General features: G+C 37.0%; 1 protein-coding gene across 2 annotated transcripts in view; it reads right to left on the bottom strand.

Annotated features, from left to right (window-relative positions):
• The window catches only part of ARHGEF4 (Rho guanine nucleotide exchange factor 4), a 104,106-nt gene that overhangs the window by 19,374 nt on the left and 65,292 nt on the right, over positions 1–19,440 (bottom strand). For both annotated transcript variants that reach the window (XM_049768279.1, XM_049768280.1), the window contains one exon: positions 2,207–2,379. In XM_049768279.1, coding sequence (XP_049624236.1) covers positions 2,207–2,379 — 173 coding nt within the window. The remainder of the gene's footprint in view (positions 1–2,206; positions 2,380–19,440) is intronic.

Raw genomic sequence — 19,440 nt, 5'->3', positions numbered from 1 at the left:
GCCAATTTGACAACTCATAGCCAACCTCTGGAGAGTTTTTTGCTTTTTGTTTTTGTTGTGGGGCTACACCTGGAAGAGCTTAAGGTTTATTTTGTGCTTATTCTGGTGCAATTGGGGACTCAAATAAGATAGTAGGGATCAAAAGTGGGTCGGTTGCATGCAATTTATACCAGGGGTGGTGAACGCGCGGCTCTCAAGCTGCATGCGGCTCCCGGCCAAAATTAATGCAGCTCTTTGCCTCTTATCATTATTTAGTATACTGTGGCTCTTTGCCAAGTTTGGATTTTGTTCTGCTGCTTCTGAGGAGGGACCTCTGAGGAGAGATCTCCAAGCACGGAGTCCCGCCCCCAGGCTGCGTCCTCCTGTCTCCCATCCCTCGAAAACAACTGCACGGGCCAGCGAGCGGGGGACCCGTGTGTCACATGTTGTGTCCCATCTGGCCATTAGTTCTTAGTGTGGAGGACGCAGCACACCCTTACTATCACTGCAGGATTTTGACCCTCACTCAAAATGGCAAAATGCAATATGTGTTGAATAGATTATTGTTAAAATTAGATGCTTTTGTGTGAGTGTTTGTCTATTTTGGCAAGTCACTGCATGGGTGGCTCTCTGACTCTCACAGTTTAAAATTTTGGCTCTTTGTGTTGAACTTGTTCGCCACTCCTGATCTATACTATCAATCTTGTCCGAGTGCCTCTGAGTTTTATGTTGTTCTTCCTCCTTTATCATCCTCATCACTGCAATTTATTGAGAAACTGCTAAGTCACACAGGTTATTCACAATTATTAGAACAGTCTAGTGCTCAGTGCTCAGGAAATCACACAAGTAGACTATGCATGTGTTTATATATGTATATATATGCACACACATACTATATTAAACTCAGGACCTCGTCCATGCAAGGCATGGACTTTCCAACTGAGCTATATCCCCAGGCCTAGGAAGCCTATTTACAGTAAAGTAATCTGTACTTAAGAGAGTTATTTGACCAAGAGTTATACACTTAGGCACTGGTGGGGATGGAATTTCCCTCCAGCTCTGTACGGTCCCAGTACACACGTTCTTCCTCCTCTACCTTGCTGCTTGCTGGTTGGTTGATTCCCCCTGCCCAAGACTAAGGAGGGCAGCTTGAGATCTCAGAAAATCAATCATTTGTTAATTCTACTTGAGATAAAATTGTGTAGCCCTTTTCCATCAAAACCTCTTAATAGATCACTATCGATTTGGAAGATTATTCTTTGGAAGGATAGTTATTTTGAGGTTTTGAACAAAGTATTATTTAACAGTAATTTAGACTCATCTAGAGCTAGGCAAGGTGAGTTTGTGTAACAGTTTGTCCTGTCTGATGAGTGGGTTGTGAGGACACGATATTCCTTAGGATTGTTGAGAAGCCTGCCAGCCTATTCAGTAAAAGAATGATTAAGCTTGTTTGTAAATTTCCCTTCTGAAGAAAACATTTTTGGGTGCTGCAAGGTCCTGAACGCTCAATTCTAATATGAATAAAGCAGAAATTCTGGTCTCCTCATTACCCACAGGAGAACATGGTGCTGCTATAGCATGTAATAATGCAGATAATTTTTCAAGCGCCCTCTTCAAATTAAGTGAGAAAGAGGGGGATAAATAGGAATATGAGGAAGAGAGGAGTCAAGGTCTTAACATGTCTTTCCAAGAGAATGCAAAATGAGACCTTGACATGAAACCAGTTTTACTTAGATGTTTTCCACTTCTTCTGCTTAGGCTAAAAAATGTTGGGCAGCAAAATATGCTAACTTGGCATGGTTGCCATAGCAACTATTCAGCTCATGAAGTAAAGAAAATTAAATTAGTTTTCATTTGTCCTGGTTCTGCTGGATAAGTGGTTGGAGAGTTGGGCAGGGGTGGGAATAAGCTCTTTGGCTGAACATAGTATTTTTCATTGAAGATGGATATACAGAATTCACTCAGCAGAGATATTCAGTGGGCATTATTCCTTGGATGATATTCCTCCTATTCAAGGGAATATAGGCCCTGGGAGGCAAAGAGGAGGGAACTGTATTCAGACTAATTCCATTCATATCTTCTGAATCATAAGTGAGACTCACAGGCTGACACTGTGTTGTGCGCATATCTGCTGGGAATACTTCTGGGTTTATAGAAAAATTTTAGGGTCACCCTGATGGCTTGGTGAGCTGCCCCACATCAACTCCCCATGCAGACTTGACCCTACCTCATTGATGGCCAGCTGCTCGCCGCCTCCTCCAGGATGACTGTAGTGGTGGCTGGAGCTGTGCACATCCTCGTACAGGTCCTCCTCACTCCCAACATCATCAGCACAGATGACCTTGTCTAGAGCTCCATCAGGGATGGCTGAAAGGAGAGACACCAGCTGGCAAGGAGGAGCTGGGGAAGGGAGACAGAAAAGGACAGGATCCTATTCAGAATGAGCATTCCTTTTTTGTGGAGAGTATCTGGGAGTGATTTCTTAGACAATTTTTGGCTGCAAAAACAAGGTCTGGATTAAAGAAAGACCAGGCAGGCTGGCTTTTGTGATATCATTATTAGTCATCTATCAATAAGGTTCCAACAACCACTAAACAAAGAAATACCTAATTCCACAGTCACGAGTCCCTTTCAGTTGAACCCAATTCAGAGCTAGGAACCAATATATCAGGTAAGGAATAGCATACTGAAGAAAAATACTATCAATTTATTATAAAATTTACTCTTTCTTTTTAGGGCTACTCTTGTAGTGCTCTAGAGGCCATGTGGTATTGAGGTTTATACTTTAGGCCCTTACCATGCCAGGCATGCACTCCAACTCTTTGAGCTATGTCCTGGTCCTGAAATAAATATTTCATAACTATTTCTTAGGATATGTATAAATAGCCAATACATATATTTTCATACATTTATTCATATACAGAAATAAATACCAATAAACATACATTTGAAAGTTAATGAATACCCTTTATACTCATCCTATTTAAAAATTTATTTCTGTTGAACTTTCCATAGCTTGATTATATATATGGATATATTAGGCAGTTTTTCTCTTCTAGGCAATTTTTCACTCACCAGCTCATGCTATGTTTGATCTTTTTCATTCTTACTAAATACAAATAATTTCATTATGTATTTCTTATTTATTTTAGTTACTTTTATGTAGTTTCTTTTTCTCTAACCCAAACTTTAACCCTAACATTAATCTTGATTTTAATCAAACTCTAACCCAAAGTCTAATGCCAAATGTAGTGATATATGAGTAATGCTAAATGTAACCCTAAACTTAATTATAATTCTACCTCTAACCCAAACACTAAACCTATCTGTAAGCCTATATAAAACCCTAAACTTTACCATGAAAATTACTGTAATCCCAATCCTTACCATAAATCTATCCTTATCCCTAATCCTGAACTTAATCCTAATCCAAACTTGAACTCCAACTCTAAAAGCAAATATAACCGTACAAGCATATCATTTCTAAAATTAAAATACCATTTTAGAAATTACTTTTTTAATTCTCTCAGGAATAATTTAATGCCACAAATACCCAACATGTACTTTATGGCTTGTGGCTATTTAGAGTGCCACTAATCATGTCAAAAGCCAGATTCTGTCCCCTTGGGTGAAATCATATTCAAGCTCTAGGGTGAATAGGTGTCATACCTCAGTGTGACATCTTGGGTCCTAGGTATGCCAAAGTCTGTCCCAAAGCTATTCTACCATTTCAACTTTTGACAGTATATATCTGAGTGTTCCATCACTGTGCATCCTAGACACTCTTGGAGTGGGCATTGTTGGAATTTGTTGTTGTTGTTGTTGTTTTTGGACCACACACGGTAGTGCTCAGAGGTTACTCCTGGTTCTGTCCTTAGGGGTCATTCCTGGCAGTTCTTGGGGCCTATTTGGGGTATCAAGGATCGAGGTCAGGTTGGCAGTGTGCAAGGCAAATGACCTACCAACAGTCCTATTGCTCTGGCCCAGACTTTTAATTTTTATAAGCTAATGGTTTCTTACTATTTACAAAATTGCGTGTTTTAAATATTTATTATTTTATAATTGTACAATATCACTTTTTATACTTGCAGGGATACTACACCACCATTCCCTACACCATTACTATCCCAAAGACCCCTTCCATACACTCCTACATGCAACATCTCAGATCATAAACCATATATGGATTATTTTCATTGGGGATTTGTCTAACCCTTACTTTGTCTCTTTATTCCCTGAAAATGAAAAAAGATTCATCTGGTATTTGTATTTTTCTGATTCACTTCATTTAGTATGACTTCCTCTAACTATATTCAAGTTTCAGGAACTTAAAGATTCCATTTCTCAAAGCTGAGTAGTATTCCATTATGTATATCTGCTACAATTTCTTCATCCATCTGTTGCTAGGATATTGGCTATTGCAGATAATGGAATAATAAACATATGTTCTATTGAATTAGTGTTCAGATGTTCTTTTGGATAAATGCTTTTGTGTTCATTCATGGGGGGAGGTAGATGCCCAGGAATGAAATTACAGGATCAAAATGAAAGCTGTGTTCTTAATTTTTGAAAAAATTCCAAACTGTTTTTCCAGAAAGGTTCAACTAAGTTACAATTCCACTAGAAATGAATAAGAGATCCTTTCTGTATACTGCTGTGAGCACTTACTGTTTTCTGATTTTTTAATGTAGACCATTCTTGCTGTTGTAAAATGATACCTCATTGTTTTGATTTTATTTCCCTAATAAGCATGATGAGTATTTTGTCATATGCCTGTTGGACATCTTTATGTCATCTTTGAGGAAAAGTCTGTTCATTTCTTCTCCCCTTCAGTAGTTTTAGTTGTTATTGAACTTTGAGGGTTTTTTTTTCAGATCTAAAATATTAACTCTTTGATATGTGATGAATAAATATTTTCTTCCAATCAGAGGTGTGTCTATTTTAGGCCTCATTTATTGTGCAGTACAGAAGACTTTTAGTTTTTAATTTACATTTCTCTGATTACTAGGGAATTGAACTTATCCCTATTTATGTATCTTTGTAGCAACAAGCACCTGACAACTGACATTAAGCCTTTGAAGAATCCACTACAAAGACATCATCTGAACAAATATATGACCAGCTACACCTAAGGTAAAACTGTCACTCCAGACTGAGATTATTATTGGATCAACCACCCGCTTTTTTTTCTCCTCACATGTAAGTTCTCTTTGATATCTTTAAATTTACAGAATTAAGAAGAAGATGAGGAAATTTAGGCACACCACTCTTGACCCTAGTTAAGGCAGAACCCTACATCCCTGAACATACTCTCTTTACTATGGACATCTACCATCCAGAACTTGCAGTTAACCTTGATTTTTTTTTACAAGTTTCCTGATTCCCAATAATGAGGTGCATTATTGGGCATATAAATATAATATACATGTATAAGAAATACCAGTGAATTCAAAACAATGGCTCTTGGTGGGAAATGTCTGTATACTTCCCCCCTCCATTCTGTACACTAAGTCTTGGTCATTCATTGTCCCAAAGATCATTCCTGCTTGTGGCTTGTCTTAACTCTTTAAGATGATGTAATGAATGGAAGTATTTCTTTTCAGTGGAGACAAATTTATGTCTTGTCCTTTATATTTTACATGTCTTGTGTTTAGGAAATTCTCCCCTAAATCAATCATGGTGGTTGATCCAGTCAATTCTGTGTTGTACTTCATTGTTTTATAGTTTCCCCTTTGCAATTTAAGTTTTTCTTTCAACATTTTGGAAATCATTTACATGTATGTTATAAAGGTGGAATCTCCTGAGGCTGGAGAGATAGCATAGAGGTAGGGCATTTACCTTGCATGTGGCCAACCCCAGACTGACCCTGGTTCAATCCCCACCATCCCATATGGTCCCGAGCCTGCCAGGGGCAATTTCTGAGTGCAGAGCCAGGAGTAACCCCTGAGAGCCACTGGGTATGATCCAGAAATTATAAAAATAAATAGATAAAAATAAAGGTAGGATCTAATTTCATTTTTTCCCTATAGCATAATCAATGGTCTGAACATCAGTTAGGAATACAGTCTTTTCTATGGACCCTATATACAAGATCTGTTGGATATTTTTATTTTTTATTTATTTATTCTTATCCCATCCCCTGTTGGATATTTTTAACAGTTTGTTGTTGTTGTTGTTGTTGTTGTTGGCTTCTCTCTCCCTTCTGTTCCTTTCCCTTACCTTTATTTTGCTGTTGTGATGGAGGGAGGTAGTATGTATACTTTTGGTATACAGTGCTTTCTGGGAGTTGGCTGTATGGTTCAAACAATTGAGTGCAGTGTATAAAAACCTCAGTACCTCAGGGATCGCACTCAGCATGTGGAATCTAATTCATGACTTCTATAAATTGGGAAATCCCCAATTAGTCTGCTCTATCTTAAATCACGTTTCCATGGAGATGTGTCTGCATCTAGATTCTGTTTCTATGGGAGAAAAAAAAACAATGAACTGCAGTGATATCAAAATTCTAATTCCCAAGAGCCTGTGAATATGTTATTTCTCATGACAAAATGGAATTAGCATTTCAGATGGAATTAAGGCTGATAATTAGCTGACTTCAAAATATAGTTTCACCCAAAATTATCTAATTTATCCCATAATAAGTGAAAATATTATTTTTCAAAATACTCCTCAAGCATAACCTCCTCTACATAATCTCTGTCTGATATTTATGCTCCAAGAACTCACATCCATCTCTATGTAAACGCTATGCATGTGGCTTTTATCATAATCCTCTATACAATTTATCTGATTGTCCCAAATGCAATGACTAACTTTATTAATTGGTGTACATATTTAGTAAATGTGAAATTATTGAATGAGCAAGTAAGTGGCATAAGAATGGCAGCGAGATGACTAATTCAATGAATGGGAAAGTAGAGTAACAAACAAATGAACAGAGAGGATAATCTTGTACAGGCACGTATCTAGCAAAGCCAATGCCAGAAATGGTGAAAGCTGCATTCACATGACTGAAGTGGATACAGAAGCATTAGACGTGATATACAGAAGCACAGAAGAACAGAAACACAAATTCCTGAAACTACGGAGTCCTAGGAGATCTATCTCAAACTTGAAGCAGGAGCTAAGAGTCTTCTCCAACCCATGGAGCAGGTTACTTGATCACAAGGAAAACAAATAATTTTATTTTATTATTTTACTTATTTGGGGGGGTCACACCCAACTGTGCTCAGGGGTTACTCCTGGCTCTGAACTCAGAAGTTGGTCCTGGCAGGCACAGCAGACCATATGGGATGCTGAGATTCGAACTACCATCTGTCCTGTATCAGCTGCGTGCAAGGCAAATGTCCTACTGCTGTGCTATCTCTCCAGCCCTTAATTTATTCATATATTTAACTGGTTTTCTAGAGAAAGTTTCAGAGGCTGAGATAGAATTATAATCAACTGAGTGGTGAATGTAGTTAGAGAAATAACTACACTAACAACTATCCTGATAATGCTAATGAGTGAGAGATAGAATGCCTACCTTGAATTCAAGCAGGAATGGGGAGGAGGGAGTTGGAGGATGTTGATGGTGGGAAGGTTGCACTGGTGAACGGAGGTATTCTTTTCTATAACTGAAACCCAACTACAAACATGTTTGTAATCATGGTCCTTAAGTAAAGATATTTTATATATACATATATCCATATATATGTATTTATATGTATATAATATACATATACATATACATATATATGTATTTATATATATATCCATATAAAAAGAATTATAATCAACCTTGTATACCATCACCTGCCTTTTACTATTCCCCAACTTGTGGATAATTTTATTTATTTTTTTTTACGTATATTGCATCAATAAAGCAAAGAAGAGGCAACTCATGCAAACCTGAAGATGCCCCAGTAGTAAAGTCAGGTGTCTCAGACCTGTGCCAGTCAGTGCTGAAAGCTGATGGTGGAAGCAGTGCATCTTTGCATAGTCCATTCCCATTTAGAAAGGCCAAATGGCACCAAACTTACATGGAAACATTGAAGGGTCTAATGAAGAACTCTAGTGGAACTGTCTGGTAAATAAATGAATTAACACAACATGGTTTGGGCAAGGCAGGAGATGGTGTGATTTTGGATTTAAAACTTTTACATTGAAAAACAAATTGAGAGTTAAACAAATTAAAATGTTTAGAGAGTTTTATTTACCCTTCAAAAAAAAAAGAGAATTATCACAAATTGATCTAAATTTTGATCATTCCATTTGCTGCAACAAATAATATGTAGTACATTTGTTAGTGCCTACTAATAAAATTTAATAAAAAATAAATAAGAATTTTAAGTTAAAACACCATGGTTTAAAAAGTTGTTCATAATACAGTTGTTTCAGACATACAATGTTCCAATTTCAATCCTGCCGTCAGTGTGACATTCTCTCCACCAACATCCTGTTTTCTCTTACTCCCAGCTCACCCCCTTAGCAGGCACATAACAAATTTACTTCATATTGCTTGCTCCAACAAAACTTAAAGAAATGGTAAATAGAATTATCAGAAAATAAATCAATAAAAGTCAATTTGTGATGAAAAAAAATGTTTAGAGAGTAAATGCAGCTAAGAGTTCTGGATTCTAGAACAAATGTCAGTAGGATCCCTTCCCTTCTAAAAAACAACTCTAGAAAAGTTCTCTGCCTCCTCTTCTAAAGCAAGGTTACGGTTCTGCTAATGAGGAGAGATTGTCCTGGGGTTTCTTTTCTCCTCTCGGCCAGAGCCTCAGAAATGAGCAATTCTCAATAGTGTGGTTCACAGAACAGTAGCATCCTCTGGAACTAATCAGACAGGCCATTTCTCAGGACTGCCTCCCCAGCTCTGCTGAGTTAGATCTTCTGTTGTGGGACCCAGAGGGCTGCATTTGAACACCCCTCCAGGTATATAGCCTGAGAACTACTGGTCATACCTTAGCAATGTAACACACTCCCAGAAATTCTGCTCCCCAAGCCAGGATATAGTTGTTCAGGATGGTCTCAAAACCCTTCTTGAAAACTTTAAATAACTTGCATTACTCTTTGAGTGAGGAGGAGATTTTGCAATGTTGGGGCACCTGGAGGAAGACAGGAGTCTAGGCTTCTCCCCAGCACCAATTACACAATTTCCACACCTTATTTCTTCCTGAAGCTACTCCAAAATACTGTATGCACAGTACAAGAATCACACTGGGAGCTGAACTCTAGGAAATTTGATGAAGATTCTAGGGAACTCCTAAATCTATGGAGATAAGGAAAGCTGACAAATAATAAAGAATGTCAAATAGTGGTGCTGTGAAGGAGGCAGTACAGAAATCCTTGGTGATGCCAAGGAGGTCCTGGCAGTGTCTGGGTGTCATAACAGTTGATGAAGGAGTTTGGAAGTATCATGGCTACTGGTAGATCATGAAAGCTCTGAAGCAAGACACTGCCAAGTTGTTCTAGGACATGAAACAGAGTGAGATGAGAAAAGAGAAAAAAGCATAAACAGTGCTGTTCTAAAAAGCTTCTGTCAGGTTTCAGACTTCTCAATCCATCCCAGTGACAGACAAGGAATGTTCAAATATGTGTCTGTACACCTCCTGCAAGTGAGATAGCTGCAGCCCAGAGAGAGAAAGAACTTTCCTGAAAGTTACCAGGGCAGAGATCAGTCAGATATCTGTGTTTCTGCATTAGAAACTAAAATTTGTTATTGTATTGTATTGTATTTATTTATTTTTTTATTTTGGGTTTGGGGTCACACCCAGCAGCGCTCAGGGATTACTCCTGGCTCTACGCTCAGAAATCGCTCCTGGCAGGCTCGGGGGACCATATGGGATGCTGGGATTTGAACCAACGTCTTTCTGCATGCAAGGCAAATGCCCTACCTCCATGCTATCTCTCCAGCTCTTGTTAGTTTATTTAACTAATTTCTCATTAGCTTATAATGCTGTATAACCTCAGAGGTTCAGCTTTACACCTTATATGTATGAACTATCACATATGTCACTATGCCAGAGTGATCCACTTAAAGACATTGACATTCATGCTCTTACTAATCAATGCTGCCTCAATAAAACACGAGTTAAAAGAAACCCTAAACCAATGAAATAATACCACAATTATTACATAAAGAAAAAAAAAGACCCTGCACTATTCATTCCTCCATTCTAATCTGTCCACCCAGTAACAACCATAGTTTTCAGTATAGAAATTAGTTTTGTTGTTCTTTTCCCCCCAGTTTAATTGCTTTGGTTATTTATATTACAAATATATGATTGAAATCATCAACTGGTATCTTTCATTTCTATGCTAATTTCACTTAAAATAATCGACTCAAACTTCATCCATTTAGTCCCAATGGCACAATGTTATCTTTATTAATGATAGAAGAGTATTCTATTGGTCTATATATGTGTATATTTATATATGTACTACAGAATCATCTCTTTTGACAGGCACATTCTAAAGTTTACTTATTGTAGTTTGGGTCTCCTATTGGTAGTGTTGTTAGCTCTATGGTATAAACATATTATATGTATATATATATGCATATACCACATCTCTATCCACTGATGTGCTCATGGCCCCTGTCCACATCTTATTAATCTTCCTTCCACTTTCCTTCCTCGTCCTTATTTCTATAATCTAAAGATTATTTTAAAAACCTTGGATTTCTTTTGTCCTTTTATTGTATATTCCAGAAATAAGTCATTTGGTAGCCTCCGGATTTATCTTCCAGTTCATCTAAGTTGAAGTCAATGGCAGAATTAGTCATGCTTTGCAGCTGCATAGTATTCTGTCATGTATATATGCCACATCTTCATTATCCACTCACTTAATGACACCTGAGTTGTTTTCATACCTTAGTTATATTGTGCTAAGTTCTGCAATAAAATATGGTGCATTTTCCCCTTGGCAGAGTATTTTTTCTTCTTGTAGTAGATTCTAAAATGTGGAATTGCTGGGTCTTCTGGGAGATTTATTTATACTTTTCTGAGAAATCTTGATATTGTCTGGTTCTCCATGATTGAACCAGACAATATTCCGACCAGCAGCAGATGAGAGTTCTTGTTTAATCATCTTTTTAACAAACTTCTAAACTCATTTTAGGATGCCATAATTACCGTGATACCACAGCCAAATAAAATTACAAAATAAATTAAATTACAAAACAATATTCCTGATGAATACTGATACAAAAATCCTCCATATTCAATTTCAGTGATAAATGATAAACTTATAGAAAGCAAATCTAAAGAAAGCATTTCTGTAGGGACTGGAGCCTACAAGAAGGTAAAGCATTTGCCTTGCCTATGGCTGACCCACAATCCCATATAGTAGCCTCAAATTTGAACTCGCAATCCAATATGGTACCCAGAATACTGGTGGGAGCAATTCCTCAGTGAAGAGCCAGAGAAATCCCTGAGTACCACTGGGTGTGTCCCCCGAAACAAAGGCAAAAAAACAAAATAACAAAAAACAAAGAAAATTAATACAATGATAATTGTATGCCATGTAACATTTATATCCATATTAATGTTAATCATCTAACAGTTACATAATAATACGAATAAAGAAGGCAGACTAGGAGTTGGGAGGGGCCTTGGGACATGGTGGATAGAAGATGCCACTGGTGCTAGAATTGGTGGTGGAATATTTTAAGCCTAAAACTGATCAATTCACTCAGAGAGATAGCACAGTTGTGTTTGCCTTACAAGCAGCCAATCCAGGACCAAAGGTGGTTGGTTCGAATCCCGCTGTCCCATATGTTTCCCTGTGCCTGCCAGGAGCAATTTCTGAGCAGACAGTCAGGAGTAACCCCTGAGCACTGCCAGGTGTGGCCCAAAAACCAAACCAAAACAAAACAAAAAAAAACAAAAAACTGATCAATTCAATAGTGTTATAGGTTACAAAAAACAATATACCATCAGTTTTCTTAGAATCCAATGGCAAAGTGATCTAATCCTCATTTCGATTGTGAAGGTTTTGTGTATTTTTTTTGTTGTTTTGTTTTTTGCTGCACCTGGCAGTGCTCACTCAGTGATCATTACTGGCAGGCTAGGGAACTATCTGGGGTGCCAGGTATCAAACCTGGATCAGTCCTTAGGGCAAATGCCTTAACTGCTGTACTACTGCTCTGGACCAGAGATTTTTGTGTTTCTTGGGTCATCAAATAAATTGATTTTTTTCTAGAAATTTTAAGGTTTCTAATTACTGCCACAAATTGTTCAAAGTAGCTTCTTAATTTTTTTTGGTTTTTGGTTTTTGGCCACTTCCAGTGGCACTCAGGGGTTTCTCTTGACTCTGCATTCAGAAATCAGTCCTGTCAGGATCGAGGAAACATATGGGATGCCAGGGATCGAACCCAGGTCTGTCCTGGGTTGCCCGCATGCAAGGCAAGCGCCCTACTGCTGTGCTATAGCTCCAGTCCCTCAAAGTAGTTTCTTAATATTGAAATATGTATTCTGCAATGAGTTATTTTCATTTTTAATACTAATTGTAACTTAGAAAACATTGACTCAGGGCCAGGATGCATGAGGCATCCCATATGCTCTCCTGAGCCCTGCCAGGAGTGATTCCTGAGTGCAGAGCCCAAAGTAACCCATAAGCACTACAAGGTGTGGCCCAAAACATACAAACAAAAATCCCATTGACTAGAGTTTTTGAAGTGGCAATTTCTATTTTTGTATACTTTGTTATATGGTTGGCTTTTTTTCCCTCTGACTTTATTTAAACACCAAGTTTACAAAATTGTTCACAATACTGATGTTTGGGGCATTGAATGTTCCAGCATCAATCCTATAATCAGTGTGACCTTCCCTGAACTGATTAGAACAGTTCCTGGTTTCCCACACAACCCAAGCCTACCCCAGTAGGGTACAAGCACAAAATAATGTATTTTATATTGCTTGTTAGAAGAAAAAATGATAAGTGGAACTATAAAAAATTTGTTCAGAAAGAGAAAATTTGTTAAAAATGTAATAGTTCACAAAATGTTATTAAAGTTATTGAGGATTTACTGAGCCATTAGATGTTAGTTGAATATTCTTGGGTTTTTTTATTTTGTTTTTTTTTTTTTTTTGTTTTTTGTTTTTTTTGCTTACTGAGTGTAGTTGACATCTGAGGTACTTTCCCATCTAATTTGCTGTGAACCTACTATGTTGTCAGTAGTGTGGAATGTGGAGGCTGCACACTCCAACAGCAGCTTGAGGATACGTAGAACCAAGACGATTTTTGACCCACCTCCCTCCTAAGGAGGTACCCACATTTTCAGCCTGTAGACCAGTGTACCTATTGAGTTTCATTGGCTTGGAGTCTCTTCTGAGATTAGTTGTGAAGTTGTGGAGCTGGGCCACTTACATGGCAGAGGCTGTAGAATCGCTATATGGTTGCTTTTCATGTAACTTATTTATTCTCTCAGTATTTCCTCTTTCTTTCTACTTAATTTTAACTTGCTTTTCCTTCTTTTTTGAGTTATTTAGGTAGATACTCATATCTCTAGTGCAATACTGTGGCAATCCATGGAAGTCCCATTGTGCTTGATAGAACACACTTGAAATAAAACATCTAGTACTTGCTAACATATTTAGTACCTGAGGCAAAAATATGTGTATAAATATCGAGAGGAGTTGTAATGTTGTTTTTACAAAGACTTGAAAGCCTGGGAGACAAAAAGTATTTTCAAACTTATTCAGAGTTGTCCTGCTTAAGAGGCAGAAAATTTTAACACTTATCTTTTCGTTTGTTTGTTTTTGGTTTTAGGTCATACCTGGTGACACTCAGGGGTTACTCCTGGCTATGTGCTCAGAAATCGCTCCTGGCTTGGGGAATCGTATGGGATATCAGGGGGTCGGGTGGGGGGGACAAACCACAGTCCGTCCTAGTTCAGCCATGTGCAAGGCAAACACCCTACCGATGCGCCATCTCTCCAGCCCCAGAACCTAGTCAATTTTGGGGGGGGGGGGTTGGGCCACACCCGGCGGTGCTCAAGGCTTACTCCTGGCTTTCTGCTCAGAAATAGCTCCTGGCAGGCATCGGGGACCACATGGGATACCTGGATTCGAACCAACCACCTTTAGTCCTGGATCGGCTGCCTGCAAGGCAAATGCCGCTGTGCTATCTCTCCGGGCCCGAACCTAGTCAATTTTTACACAAATCGCTCATGTAATTTTCTGTGCTCCTACTAGACTGTCAGCACCATAAATTTTGAAGATATGACTAGAATGATTAAGCACCATGGCATCTAGGGTCTACCAGATACAGCATGGTGGTCGCTTCTCTCCAAAATTGGTTATGAGAAAGGTTATTAAATTTGAGTAGAAGTGGGTGTTGGTATGTGAACCATTGGGCATTTGGACAGGATAGGTATTGGGCCTGCTGCATCCCAAGAAGGTGTCAGTAATCTGGACCTAAAAACTGAATCTACCAAGTTCAGTGAGTCAGTGGTTTCTCTTTTTAATGCAATGTAAATTTGATGCCAGAGTTGAAAATTTAATTATGCAAATGAGAATAGGAAGTATACTATATTGCTTTAAATGATTTGAATTTCCAAGTGACCAAGAACAGATGAGTGGATAAACTATGGTACATACTCTTCAGTCATTAGAAAATAAATGAAGTAATAACATTTGTTTATATATGGATGGATAGGGAGAAGAATATCATGCTGAGTAAAATAAACAATAGGGAGAGGGATAGGCATAGAATGATCATACTCATTTGTTGAATAATAAAAACATAATATCTGAATAATACTCAGACAATAAAAATAAGGGCCAATAGCAATCTATCAGAAGAAATTGGTTTTTACTGATTTATTTTTTGATAATTTCATTTTCCATTTAAGTTTTGTTGGATCAAGTAATATGCAATATATGTTATATACCTGCCAAAGACACAGTGGTAGGGGTGGTAGGGAACCTGTAGCCATTGGTGAAGGGAAGGAAACACTGGTTTTGGAACACTATATGCCTGAACCAACTCTATTCTGAAGTTTGTAAATCAAGGTGCCTTATTAAGACTAAAAATAATAAAATTCAGACAAAGAAAGATTAAATGATATTTAATTTAGACTTTGAATTAAATTCTTAGGTACTTATTATTGTTCTGACTCTCCATTTCCCGAATACTGCAAATGACATTCTTCTGTCATGACACCCTTACCTCCCATCTGCAGAGGAAGAATTAGGGCCTTGGTAATAGAAAGGATTTTGAATTCTGCAACTCAGATTCAATAAAAAAAAATCTCAATAACTCTATAGGTTATTTATTCATATAATAGCTATAAATCTTTTACATTGAATGTAGCTGTGAAATATGACATCTGTTTCCCAAATGTTAGTGTACATATCTGTGTGTGATTAGTTGTACAGAAGAGAAACTAAATTTCTATTCCTCCACTTTTATTTTAAAATATAATATACAGAAAAGATAAAAATAAATGTCTTTCCTTATATTCCTCAGTTGTTTACCCAAACCACATTTATAATTTAAAGAAAAAAACAAATCTAAGTAATTTTGATATGCACATTTCTGGTATAAGATGATATCTCACTGTTGTCTTGATTTGGATTTCCCTAATAAAGGAGACAATGAACACTTTTTCGTGTGTCTGTAGGTCATCTGTTGGTCTTCCTCAGAGAGGTATCTGTTCATTTCCTCTCTCCATTTTTGATGAGATATTAGATTTTGGGGGTTTAATCTTTGTGAGTGCTTTATATATCCTAGATATCAACCCTTGATCTATGTGTTGAGTGCAAATATTTTCTCAGTTAGCTATCTTTTAGTTTTTCCCATGTGTTTTTTTTTGCCATACAGAAATTTTTTAATTTGATGTGGTCCTATTTGTTTAGTTTTGATTCTGTAGTCTTTGTCATTGGCATCATATTATTGAAGACTCCTTTGAAGTCTACGTCTTAGAGTGTTCTGCCTACAGTTTCCTCAAAGTACTTTATCAATTTAGGTCTGACCTCAAGGCCTTTGATCCACTTTGAGTTGATTTTTTTATGTAAGATATGAGATATGAATCCAGCTTTAATTTCTTACATATGGTTATCCAACTTTCCCAACACCAGTTTTGAAGAGGCTGTACTTATTCCATTTTATATTCTTGGATCCTTTGTCAAAAATTAGTTGACCAGAGCCAAAGCAATAGCACAGTGCGTAGGTGCATGGCCAGTCTGGGTTCAATCTCAGGCATCCCATATGGTTCCCCAAGCCAGGAGTAATTTCTGAGTGCAGAGCCAGGAGTTACTTGTGAGCACTATCAGGTGCATTCCCCCACCCAAAAAAGGGGGGAAATTAATTGACCATATACTTGGGGGGTTGTCATTGGATATTCTATTCTGACCCATTGGTCTGAGAGTCTGTTTTTTGGGTGTCTATCCCCAGAAAGAATAACATTCATTCAAAAGGATGTATGCATGTATTCATTACAGAACTCAGTACTGTAGTAATCATGGTGTTTAAATTAAAGGAAAAAAAAAACCAAAAGATCTATACACACCTGTATTCATTGCAGTTGTAAGCAAGGACACAGAAAAAAATTTCAGTCACAGTTGAATAGATCAAGAAGTTATAATATATATATATGTATATATATATATACACAGATGAATACTATGAAACTACCATAAAAGATGAAGTTTTGTAGTTTGTTACAACTTGTATGGAACTAGAGGATAACATATTATGCATAAGTTAGAACAAGATGGAAAAACATTGATATCATTCCTCTGTAATAATACAAAACAACAAAACAAGGAAATAGATCAGAACTGAGCTATGATGCTTGGTCTTGTGTTACAAAACTGAGATATTCAAATAATGAAAAGTGATAGGTGGGTAAAGAATGAAGAAGATTAAGTTACATAAAGAAAAGTAACATGGAAATTACATAAAGAAAAGTGATGGAGGGTTTGGGGGACTTTGGTTGTGGTGAGGAACAACATCAATGCTATAAACTATGACGCTATTGAATCCTTGTTGCCTATAAAGTATCCATGCTATTAATAAATAAATAAGAATTTGCTCAGAAATACATGGATAGTTCCACTCAGATACAACAATTAATGAAATTTACAACAATAGATAAAAGTAAGTAAGCAAAAGCATTTTCATCTCATTTAAATCATAACAAAGTATTTAGTGCTTAATTTCAATAAAAGAGAACAAAATTTATTTTAAAATACTATAATATTTTATTAAGGAAATCTCCAAGTAGAGCTAGTGCTACCAAAATCATTTTTTAAAATTTATCTTTCAATTTATTTTTGTTTTGAGGCCACACATGATAATGCTCAGGAATCACTCAGGAATTAATAACTCACTTCTTAACTGAAGAAGAAAGATGACAAAGATAGGATAGTCTCACTTTTCTGTGGTATACAGAATGATAGGACAAGAGAATGCAAGGCATCAAAGGGGGATATCTAGATTATCTTTGACACTAGAGTAGAGAAAAAAAGAAATAAGGGAGGAAGTAAAAAGAAGTGGATAAAAAGTAACGGGGCAAGGTCCTAGAGCACATGGGTGGTGTAGGGGGTTGCTATATGCATAAAGCAAAACCACAGAGCCAACATGAAAGCTACTGAAAGCAGGAAACACAAACTACAGCAACCAAACTTAAAAAATGTGCCTGCCAAGGAGACAGGTGAGGATAGGAGAAATTATGAGGACAATGGTAGAGGGAAATTGACAATGGTGATGGAGTTGGTGCTGGAATACTATATGCCTGAATTCAACTATAAATAAATTTATAAATCATGGTACCTTAATAACATTTTTAAATCATGTAAAAATTCACAGTAGTTTGGTAAAAATGAATTTAGAGCTTTAAAATTCAAAATCTTGCCAATAACACATTTAAAAGGATAGGCATTAATGGGAAATAAAAAGGTATCACAGCGGTAGCGTGTTTGCCTTGCAAGCAGCAGAACCAGGACCAATGGTGTTTCGAATCTTGGCATCCAATATGATTCCCCATGTCTGCCATGAGCAATTTCTGAACACAGACCTAGGAGTAAGCTCTGAGTGCTGCCGGGTGTGGCCCAAAAAACAAACAAACAAAATCAAAAGAAATGAAAAAAGGGAAATGATAGAATGTCATAAGTAACATTGGGATAAAAGCTGTATTATAATATGGAGAAATATTAAATGGTATTTTTATCAACATATTATATAAAGTGGCTTCCAAATGAACTAAAATCATAAATAAATGGTAGTTAAAATTAGAAGCTAATAATATAAGTAAAGCAGAGCATGATTCCTTCAGCAAAATCATAAGTCATTATGCAAAAGATATAAGACAGTATGAATAAGATAACATATACTCTGTTGGAGTATATTTGCATATGACATGAGATAGTATTTATACACATAAAGAAAGTGGCAGAAGCCCAAATAGAAAAACTGGAAATCAACTAAATGTAAATTAAAATTATGTTACATTATTTTGAGTAAGCCTGAAAGAAATTAGAAAACTGGAATGCTCAGATTTTAGTGGTGGTATGAATATATAGGAATTAATCTTGAGGGTAGACTGTATAGTGATAAAACTATTTGGAAAAATTACTAGGAAGCTCTCACATAAAATAAAAATAGAGTTATACATGTATATATATATGTTTTAACCAATGGTCTGAGAGTTTCTTCCAAGATTTGTTTCCCACATCCCCACACATTAAAGGGTCATAACCATAGTACAATGGGTAGGGTACTACCCTTATACATGATTGACTTGTGTTTGATCCTTGGTACCACATCTAGTTCCTAAGCCTGCCAATAGTGACCCCTGAGTATAGAGTCAGAACCAGGAGTAAATTCTGAGTATTGCCAGGATTGGCCCCAGAACAAGAAAAAACATTTACAATGTGGTATTTTTTTTGTAACAGTTAAAGGTGTTTAGATGTTTATCAATGTAAATGCCTAATGTATAAACAACTACAAACACAAAAATGATGCCAATTAAATAATGCAGTTAAAACAATTATACAGTAATGTCCACTGCAGATTATCATGAAGACCAACAGACTTAAAATACATACAGCAACACTGGTAGATCTTATGTTATAATTAGACATACGGAAGACTTCTGCTTCTGGTAATTCAAGCTATAATTCAAACAATCCACTGTGAAGAAAAATTAGATATGAAAAACATTCAGGATCCAGAGGGCAGTAGGCTGAAGCCCAATGTACAGTAATCTTTCCCTGGGGAGGAAGGCTACTGTTTTATGATAAAGCAAAGAGGTGGCTAAAAGGCTGACTAATACCCATGATTGAGAGGAAATAGGTACAAGAACCCACCAAGGGAGTGAGGGTGGAGGTGTCTGTTCTGATGGCAAAAGATTCCAGGGTAGGACAAAGGATATATTGTGAACAGACAGAATTAGATCCCAGCAGGATCCAGTACAGTGCTGAATAGAAAACTGAACTAATGGAATACTAAAAGCTAGTGCAATTATTTGGC

The sequence above is a fragment of the Suncus etruscus genome, chromosome 2 (assembly GCF_024139225.1).
Source record: "Suncus etruscus isolate mSunEtr1 chromosome 2, mSunEtr1.pri.cur, whole genome shotgun sequence".
NCBI classification, from domain to species: domain Eukaryota; kingdom Metazoa; phylum Chordata; class Mammalia; order Eulipotyphla; family Soricidae; genus Suncus; species Suncus etruscus.
Note: the sequence above shows the minus strand (reverse complement) of the source record. Positions and strands in the feature narration are given on the sequence as shown.